This window comes from Priapulus caudatus, unplaced genomic scaffold, assembly GCF_000485595.1.
Source record: "Priapulus caudatus unplaced genomic scaffold, Priapulus_caudatus-5.0.1 Scaffold144, whole genome shotgun sequence".
In the NCBI taxonomy this organism is placed as follows: Eukaryota; Metazoa; Priapulida; class Priapulimorpha; order Priapulimorphida; family Priapulidae; genus Priapulus; species Priapulus caudatus.
The window spans coordinates 326,132-336,047 of NW_014577205.1; the positions used below are offsets into that span (position 1 = coordinate 326,132).

A 9,916-nucleotide genomic window follows, 5' to 3' on the forward strand; every position below is an offset into this window, starting at 1 on the left:
CATTCCATTATCTATCTTTCTTCTTCTTCTTCTTTCTTCTTCTACTCTTCTCTCCTCGGGTCACTACACTACACTATCGTACTTCTACTTCTGATTATATATATATATATATATAATATATATATATATATAGTCTATCCATATATTTCTGGCCACATGTATACTATGTAGTATTCATATGATCTGCCTCGTGGCTCGCTGCGATGTTGAATCGTATGTCCCACGCTGTGTGGTGTATGCGAGGAGGAAAGTTATAGCCACGTTTCTAGCCGCTGTGTGTGTATGGAGGAGGGAAGATATCCTACCCGTCTCTACACGTTGCTGTGGTGTATGGAGGACGGGAAGATATCCACGTCTCTAACGCCTGTGTGTGTATGGAGGAGGGAAGATATCCAGCGTCTGCTACAACGCTGCTTGTGGTGTATGGAGGAGGAAGATAATCCATGTTTTAACGCTGTGTGTCGTATGGAGGAGGGAAGATACGCACGTCTTACGCTTCTCGCTCGTCACGCGTTACCATTCTTGCCGTCAAACTTCTCGTCAAGCGGATGTACTGCGTCACGGTGCAGTCGTCAGCGCGCCGGGGCTGCGGCTGCGGGTCGGCGGGTGATCCTCTCTCTTCTCTCACTCACTCACTCACTCACTAGACTTTGCGATAGCTGAAGTGATATCACTCTAACTAGTTACTCTACAGTCATTATAGCATTTAATAAGCACGTGACGTGGTTATTGTTTTCCGGATAGAAGGACAAGTATCTGAGTGTGAGTAAACGCATGGAACTGTCTCAGGCTCTAGATCTCACCGAAGTCCAAATAAAGACGTGGTTTCAAAACCGCAGGTAGGTAATGTTATATTTTCTGCGATAGACACGTATGCAGTTAATGGCAGTAAATAACGTATATTAGTAAATGATACATTCATTTATTATATAATATATATATATATATATATATATATATGTGTGTAATATAGATGCGTTCATTATGGCTGGGATAGTTCACGTTAGTTCATGTTAATTGTAGGTATAGCTAGCGAGAACTGCGCATATGGTTAGATTGGATTAGTTTTTGTAGTTTATAGCTAAATTTGAGAATGATAATACTTATTATTTCAAATTTTATTACTACCGTTACTATTTCTATTCTTACTGGTTTTACAAATTATGCATGGTTATATATTTGTGCACGTTTTAATTTTATGTGTGTAACCGTTTGCTAGTCGTATTTTAACAGTTTTATGGGGTTATAATTACTAAGTCACGTCAATCCCCATTCATGAGTTAATAGAAAAAACAGACATCTTAGTTGCCTTGGCATGTTTTAACTGATAGAAAAGACGCAGAAACATTCCTAATAGAATGGTTGTCCCAGTCAGTAATCTTACTTTGTTTTGAGTTGTGTTTTCGCGATAGCTCTAGTTACCGCACATGTATCGCACATAGCTATGCGACAACTTGAGCACACGTGATAAGATACCGTTCACACCCTATATTATTAGAATAACATTACTTATATATAAAAAATATCCCTAGGATATAGTCTAAGCTATAGATCGAATGAAGAACTCCACGCGGTAAATTGTTTACACGCACCATATGCTTTTTTTCGATTCGAAATAATTCTAAACATCGTATCAACAATTATACGCAAGCAGTTTTCTATACTTGACCGCGCTTGTGCCAATAACTGTTTTACTCAAAGACAAATTGAAAAGACAGAGATAGGCTGCCGCCGCCGACGATCACAGCCGTCATGAACACGTAAATCCGCGCGGGCTTTTAACATTCGTTGTTTAACGGGCGTCTGCGAATTTACGCGGCCGAGCTCTTATTGCATTTCGAGCCAGTGATCTTCGTTAAATGCGTTTACAAAGGCGCGCTCGTAAACGGCGCACGGTGGCCCTTTGTCGTCGCACAATCGGCGCCGCGCCGCCTGACGGCGACTCTCGCCACGCGCGCCCATTCGCGCCCTGCCGTCACATACGTGACCGCCTTCACAGACGCGCGCCGCGCATCCCCCCTTCCTCCTCCCCTCCCCACCGGGCTGACACCCTGCAGTACCCTCCACGATAGCGCCTCGCAGACAGCGCATCGCCATTGCGCGTTTACCTGCGATCTCGCTAAACAAAGATGTAGTTAAACTCGGTTAATTTACAATGGCGTTTACACGACTGTTTGGTGGCGGCGAGCGGCGACGCGTTTTCTTTTGTCGGCGCGCGGCCGGCGGCGGCTTTTTTGTGCGAGCTGCAAACTTTGCGGTTTGCCTCGACGCGCAAATTCGGCGAAATGATGAGCGCTGTTATACAACTGTTAAAACGCATTAAACGGCGTCGCATGGTTCGCCGACGAGAAGAACAAGAGAAGAATGCGGGGCGCGGAATGAGGGGAAAGAGAGCGAAGAGGATGTGACGAGTGACCTTCACACCTCTTGTGCGCTAGCAAGAAAAAAACTGGAACTGTGCAAAGTAGAGATTATTATTATGTGTGCGTGTGCGTGCGTGCGTGTGTGCGTACGTGCGTGTATTCGTGCGTGTGCGCGCGCGCGCGTGTGTGTGTGTGGGTGAGTGGAAGTGTGAGTGTTTGTACGTGCATATGCGTCTGTGCGTGTGTGAATTTGCGCGTGTGTGCGCGTGCGCGCGTGTGCATCTTTGCGTGCGTGCGCGGGTGTGCGCGTGTTCGTGATTGTATATACGTGCAGGCGTGCGGGCGCGCCTTCCTACACACCTGCCTGCCTGCCTGCCTGCATCAATCGGGGGAGCAGGTAACTGCGATTATCTCCGTAATCATGTACGTCCTCGAGGAACGCATGTGTCTGCGCGCGCATACTATATCTATGTATAATAATCTATGTATAATCTATGTATAATATAGGCGCGCGCGCCTATACTATTCAGTTCGACGAAGAACCGAACCATCCGTTTGTTAAGAACGCTAAGATGGCGACGCCGTAACAGTAATTTATTTTGGCCCTGTAGGTGGACCTAAACCTCCCGCCGGCAAGCGGTCACGGAAACCAGGCATTGACAGGAAGCCGAGACAAGCATACTCCACGAAGCAGCTGGAGAAGCTGGAAGAAGAGTTCAAGGTGAGAGTATATTATGCGTGACTCTGTAACGAAAGAAATCTTTCTTACTTGTGACTTGTAGATAAACGAAATGAGGTTGAACAGAGGCCGGAGGTAAATTCCAATATACGAACACGCACGCATCTCTCTCTCTCTCTCTCTCTCTCTCTCTCGTCTCTCTCTCTCTCTCTCTCTCTCTCTCTCTATCTCTCCTCTCTCTCTCTTCCTCTCTTCTTCTTTTTCTCTCTCTGTGTGATGTGTTGTGTGTGTGTGTGTGTGGCTGTGCTGTGATGTGTGTTGTGTGTGTGTGTGTGTGTGTGTGTGTGTGTGTGTGTCGTGTGTGGGTGTGGGGTGTGTGTGTGTGTGGCGTGTGTGTGTGTTGTGTGTGTGTGTGTGTGTGTGTGTGTGTATGTTGTGTGTCTTTTCTGTTTTTTCACACTCGCTCGTTTTCTCTCACTCACTCACTCACTCACTAGAACTTCTGCCCGATAGCTGAAGTGAATATCACTCTAACTAGTTACTCTACAGTCATTATAGCCATTTAATAAGCACGTGACGTGGTTATTGTTTTCCGGATAGAAGCGACAAGTATCTGAGTGTGAGCTAAACGCATGGAACTGTCTCAGGCCTCTAGAATCTCACCGAAGTCCAAATAAAGACGTGTTTCAAAACCGCAGGTAGCGTAATGTTTATATTTTCTGCGATAGACAGCGTCATGCAGTTAAGCAGAAATAACGTTATAGTAAATGATACATTCATTCTATAATATATATATATATATATATATGTATATATATATATATTGCATATATTATTATATGTATTATTTATTGTATACAATTATATATATGTGATACAAATATAATTATCACACAGAATACAAACATTCTATTAACGACACGGGCTATTTTAAAAATTTTCTTACATTTTTCCGGAGTATTGATAATGTATACGTATGCGACGATAAATGCAAATGTGTGAAGATAATTCTGTCGCAAGACATTAAATGTAACGAATAACTAACATTTTAGTGCGTTAGTGTCAATTCGCCAAACCTAACTAAAACTAATAAAGTAGCCACAAGCACTATGTAATCGGAGTACAGCAATAACCAATTAATACTTAAAAACGGTAACAAATTCTACCTGAAATGTCACTTTTGTAAAGCTCGAAGGAAAGTCGATTTACGTCTCGAAATTTGTTGATGATGATTTTACTCAATGCAGAGAAGCGCACTTTTGCGCACGTAATTCTGCCTTTATCACGTACGCCTTACAGAAGTTACGTGTAGGCCTACTCCCCGTATTAAGCGATTTGCTGCTAGATAAGATGGACATATATATATATATATAGATGTAGGTGAACTTCACAGTCTTAAATCCGTAAGCTGAAGTAAGCTCGCGACCTATATAGAGAGATTTTAACTATTATTCGATGTTAACTCTTTCGCATTATATCACATAGCCGTGGAGCAGCTGTCACCAGCAAATGCCTTTATACGCACTCTATCGTAGCATGCATAAGAGTGCTCTTATGTTAGCCCAATACATGCTAGACCCGTGAAGTACGGATTAGCGCGTGCATGTATACGGGTTTTCGGTGTTATAGCAAAACACGTGATGGATTTCTACATTATAGGACAATGGGAAACACGTTGGTTGGTTATGCGGCGGTGATGGTAATGGTGATGATGGTGCTGATGACGATATACAATTACAGTTACACTTAAAGTTTAATTAAGATTCAACTCATATGTTATTTAATTTTACGATGACGTAGACATCAAAGTGCCACACCCTGTTCATGCAACAAGGCAATCGATTTACTTTAATCAGGACAAAATGGAAGAAGCAGATGACAGCGAGGTTGAAGATAGCACAGCGACAGGGGCTGTGGGCGTCTCCTGCAGGTGCCTTCCTCGCTGCTCCACCGCAGTACTCAGCCTCCCCGTTCTTCAACATGTACAGCTCCGGGCCAAGTCTTCAGCAGTTGGCTTCAATGGGACTCGACCTGAGCGATATTCCGATATCGGAGCCAGCTCCATCTACAGACATGTCAGATTGATTAATCGACATTCCATGATTGATTGCATGTTTTTATTGTTTGATTGATTGATTGATTGACTGATTTATTGATTGAATGGATGAATCAATGAATGGATGAATGAATAAATGAATGGATGAATGAATAAATTAATCAATCAATAAATTGATTGATTGAACGGTTGATTGATTGATTAAATTTTTATTGAAACGTGTTCTATGAACGCGAAATGCCGCGAAATTTGTTGATTCTGCTAGTGCGACCTCTATGTATAAAGGGACCATGCTTGTTAGAATAGATCACGATGTGACAAATTATACCGATACCACGCGTTCAAAATTTGCTATAGGAATGCGCACCTTATCTTAACTAAATCGGAATTTTATTAACTTTTATCTTGTTAAAAGTTGCATGCGTCGTTGTACAAGGTGTTGTAACAAATGGCGTATTTGCATGATAGTTCATTAGCATATGTGTAGATTGGGGTAGCTTGTCGTTTGAAACTAGTTATAGTTAAGAGTTAGGTGATATAATTGGTAACGTTATAATTGTGCATGTACAGATTAAATAACACATTATTATATCTAAGCATGTTTAATCTTACCCAGAAATATTTCTTGAGAGAGTTATGTCCCATGAAGAAGATAATCTAGTCATGGTGTAGGTGTGATGAACAGTTACATTCTTATTTTATAATGTAAATAGTTGCGCGCGTAGTTTTTTGTTTTCCATCTATATTTTATAAATTAAATATGTAAATAAATGCTTCCCCTCGTTAAACAAATTTCCTGTACAATTGTCACACATTGACGAAAATAGATTTTAAGAAAATAGTAGTAATGCGTGATAATTCACCCTCGTGTATTGGTTAGATCGAAAAAATGCGGTAACATACGTGAATGATTTTACGCCATTCTGGGTCTATAACAGTAAGGTTTAGAAACTTGTCAGATGGTTTCAGAAATGCATGTATATAAGTGTTTGTGAAATATATGAAATATATATTGGAATTTTATTCGAGAACAATGGTTTGTGATTAATTGTTAGGAGAATCTTGCGTGAAAGTATATCTATTACAAACTAACGAATTACTTAACTTTATTATTAAAGAAATGCACGCGAACATAATAGAAAGTGATTTTACGTTATTTTTATGGGTTAAAATATTTTCGACACATGTATTTCCATAAGGTGGTTTGGGCATAGACGTTTCGTAAAAACTTGTGAGGAAATAAGGATTAAAAAATTCCGGCCCCCTAGCTATACTTTTGAAATGTTATTCTTCAAAATAGCAGCGGAATGGCGTCCTTAATAATGACTGAGATGCTGTCTAGGCGCGCCCGCGCGGTCATAATTAAAATTTTAATTAAATTTAATCCTCGCCTGGTCTTGCACGATCCTAGCTAGGCGTAGTCGCATATACAGCGTGAGATTAATTTAGCAGAAGACAATGTGCTCTGGGTTCTTCGATCGCGCTAAAAACATGGCAGAATCTATACATTCATATTAGATCGGTATATAGAATATGACCTATCTAAATAATTTCGTTAAGCCTTCTTGAAAGCACACAATAATGGAGTTCACATCGGAATGTGGCAAGGGTGCACTTCACCACGCCTCCGCTCGAGCATTTTATCAAACTGAAACTGTTGCAGATGACATGTGTTAGGAGATCACGTACGCGCCTAAACTGGTTGTGAAAATGTTAATATAGATCTGCCGCTCGTGAATATCAGTGAGTAAATAATCATATATATGATATCTAATCATTGCGTGCACGCACAACGCCGATATAATGCGCGGGTATACTATATGTATTTTGGTTACAAATCTACATATATCGCGGGCCAACTCGCGAGCGAGTCAACTATCCGTGTCATATATATATATATATATATATATAGATGTAGGTGAACTTCACAGTCTTAAATCCGTAAGCTGAAGTAAGCTCGCGACCTATATAGAGAGATTTTAACAGTAATCAGAGCTTAGGTGTTAGTAGTAATGGCAGTCATGTAGAGAAGACACGGCTTCAGCGCCTACATGTCCACCATTATTATCATCGCGGGACAGATGATGAATTTTCGGCCAGGTATACAGGTATACTAGTCATGCACACGCACCCTCGCACGCGTGTACGAATGCGCGCCTAGAGACAAATTTAATTATAACAGCGATAGTGAAACTGTGTAAAAACAGAGTATACGAATTCAAGCAATATTTACGCCACTTGTGTTTAATAGTATTTTATTTTTATGTCACGAATGTACACCAAAATACAGAAGCGGTGAACAACAAAGGCTGCGGGATTAATTAGCCAATAATGGCCCGCTCTACCCGATCCTTACTGCATTGTAGTTGTACGTTTAACCAGGTTGTAAGTTTACTGGTAAAGTGATTCTTGCAGACTTCGTTAACTTAGAGAACATTCAGATAGATTATCAGTGTAGCCTGACGTTGAAATCTCATTGGTAACACGGTGAATTATGAGTGCCCATCAAGAGACCAATGACGGAATTATCTACAATACATAGGACTAGAACGCGTGGGGTAAGATATTTAGACGTGTATCGGCAGTTATCGCAAACCGTATGTACGCCGTGTTACATGGTTTTCATTCGGGATATGAACATATCATCGCTATTTACAATATAATTCAAATGCAGCCGCGTCGGTGGACGTATAAGACGTAACGTTATGCGACGCTACACGGCCATGTAGCTCTAAGATTAGTCCTATAGATATACTAATCTGTCTTAATTAGTCCTATCTCTACTCCTGAGCCGTTGTCGAGGAAATCACGACTCGTGCGATCTCATTAAGCCAGCGATGTTACTCCTAGCATATAGGTTCAACTTTCGTCCTAATTCTAGGATCGCTCTTACAACGAGCCATTTGAATACTGAGAACAAGTTTCTCCTTCGTTCATCTCACCGTATGGTGTTATAACGTAAAACCAGCAGACATTCCGCCACCATGGCTATCAAATGAACACGTTTTTACCTATGGGAGTTTCGCCCCATCGACCGAACAGGGCGCCATCTATAGTCAAAATAGAGCGTATAATGTGTAATGTCGTGTCAGGCGCCAGCTGATCGCATGGCGAGATATGACGTCATGTTATATTATTAGTCGTTTACCCCTGACCCTACCCGCTAAACCTGCAAAGGCGTGTTCAACAGCGCGAACGCTCGCAGCGAACGCTCGCCGCACGAACGCAGCGCCACTTGAACCATGAATCCAAGATGACGGCCCCCATGGCGGGTCCCTCAGCAGATTTTAACGCGAGATTTTAATGTCTTCGAACAAGTACTATTAAACGAATTAGCAGACGAAATTGATATGATCTGAATTCAAAAGTGAATGAATGAATAAAAAATAAAATGAAGTTGAAATAGATTGAAATTGAAGTCAGAAATGTTAGATTCGCATTCGCCAGATTGCCCGTCGCCATCTTGAAAACAACTCGCGCGCTGCGCGAACAGTCTCGGGAGCACTCGCCCGCGCAGTGTCGTTCAGAAGGCGAGCGTACGCGAGCGTTCGCGAGCGTTCGCACTGTTGAACAAGCCTGGAGTATTGCAGAGAGTAACACGACATCCTTACGAATACACATCCGTAACAATGGCCATGTAAGGGTAGCGTTACTGCCGATGCTGCCAGCGCTGTTACCATTACATACCAATACATGTAGCAATCACTCGACAACACGAACAACCGTTCCAGCGCGACGCGTTTTACGAAGAGATGACACGGAGTGGATATTACACAAATTCGTGGAGCAATGGATCTCACAATCGCCTTCGATTTAAACGCGTTGCGTCACGCCAGACGGCGCTGTGATACTATGCTGCGTGAGTGTCCGTCGATATCTCGATTCGCAGCGAAAACAGAAGAAAATAAATCGCCGGTCGCTGGACCGAACGCAAACAGGAATACATTGTAGCAAAAATAGAACGTCGTAGCGGCACTATCATTATACAACGCTCGCACAGACACGGGCACACGCGCGCGCGCTCACACACACTCACACACGCACGCACGCACGCACGCACGCACGCGCACTATTGCAGCTTCCACCCTCGCTTCTATCCTCGGTAACACGCAGTATTGTAGTTGTTAGCATGCATCTGCTGAAACCCCCACGGCTCGTCAAGTCAGCCGCTCCGCACGGGCGACTACACGCATACAGAAAAACTCCACACACTCAAACGCAACAGTCAAAATCAACACGTCGCCAATTGACCGCACGAGGGCGCCACATTCGATGGTAGCGATCCAGGCGTTGATTCGCGTCGGCGGTCAGACGTGGATGTGGGCCTGCAGCCACGCCTCGACATTGCTCAGGTGCAGATCCGCCCACTCCGAGTTTTGGCGGATGCGAACTAAGGAGGTGATCGCTGCGGAGGAGGCAGCAGCAGCTGGGGGACGGTCACGGTAGAGCTTCTCCAACTGTGAAGCGAGAAAGAAGACAGACGACGACAGTGAGATTACACGGTGCAGGCGATCATGTGTAGTGCGATTGATGTGCGAATCACGCACATACTTATCATGCACTCACGCGCGCACACGCACCAAGACACATTTTGCATGAGATGCCAGCGGATGATTTCAAGATTCACTTGTTTCATATCAAAGAACAGCTTCAAAGTCCATCGTCGCTGCGGGGCTTGCTGAGCTATCGCCCACTCACAAGGGAGTAACTATGGAGCGAGGAACAGAGGGGGACGGATTGACAGAAAGGGAACGATAGAGAAATATAAAGGAAGAGAGAGAGTAAGAGAGTGAGCGAGGGAGGGAGGGGGGGGGAGGG

At 43.2% G+C, this 9,916-nt stretch overlaps 2 protein-coding genes across 2 annotated transcripts in view; one reads left to right on the forward strand and one right to left on the reverse strand.

Annotated features, from left to right (window-relative positions):
- Positions 1-5,127, forward strand: part of LOC106806149 — an 8,680-nt gene extending 3,553 nt beyond the window's left edge. Inside the window, exons 2-3 of the mRNA XM_014808012.1 lie at positions 2,975-3,084; positions 4,843-5,127. Coding sequence (XP_014663498.1) covers positions 2,975-3,084; positions 4,843-5,127 — 395 coding nt within the window. The remainder of the gene's footprint in view (positions 1-2,974; positions 3,085-4,842) is intronic.
- A 3,399-nt stretch (positions 5,128-8,526) lies between these two features.
- Positions 8,527-9,916, reverse strand: part of LOC106806150 (thyrotropin-releasing hormone-degrading ectoenzyme-like) — a 45,606-nt gene continuing 44,216 nt past the window's right edge. The window contains exon 15 of the mRNA XM_014808013.1: positions 8,527-9,555. Within this exon, the coding sequence (XP_014663499.1) occupies positions 9,406-9,555 (150 nt within the window). The 3' untranslated portion in view covers positions 8,527-9,405. The remainder of the gene's footprint in view (positions 9,556-9,916) is intronic.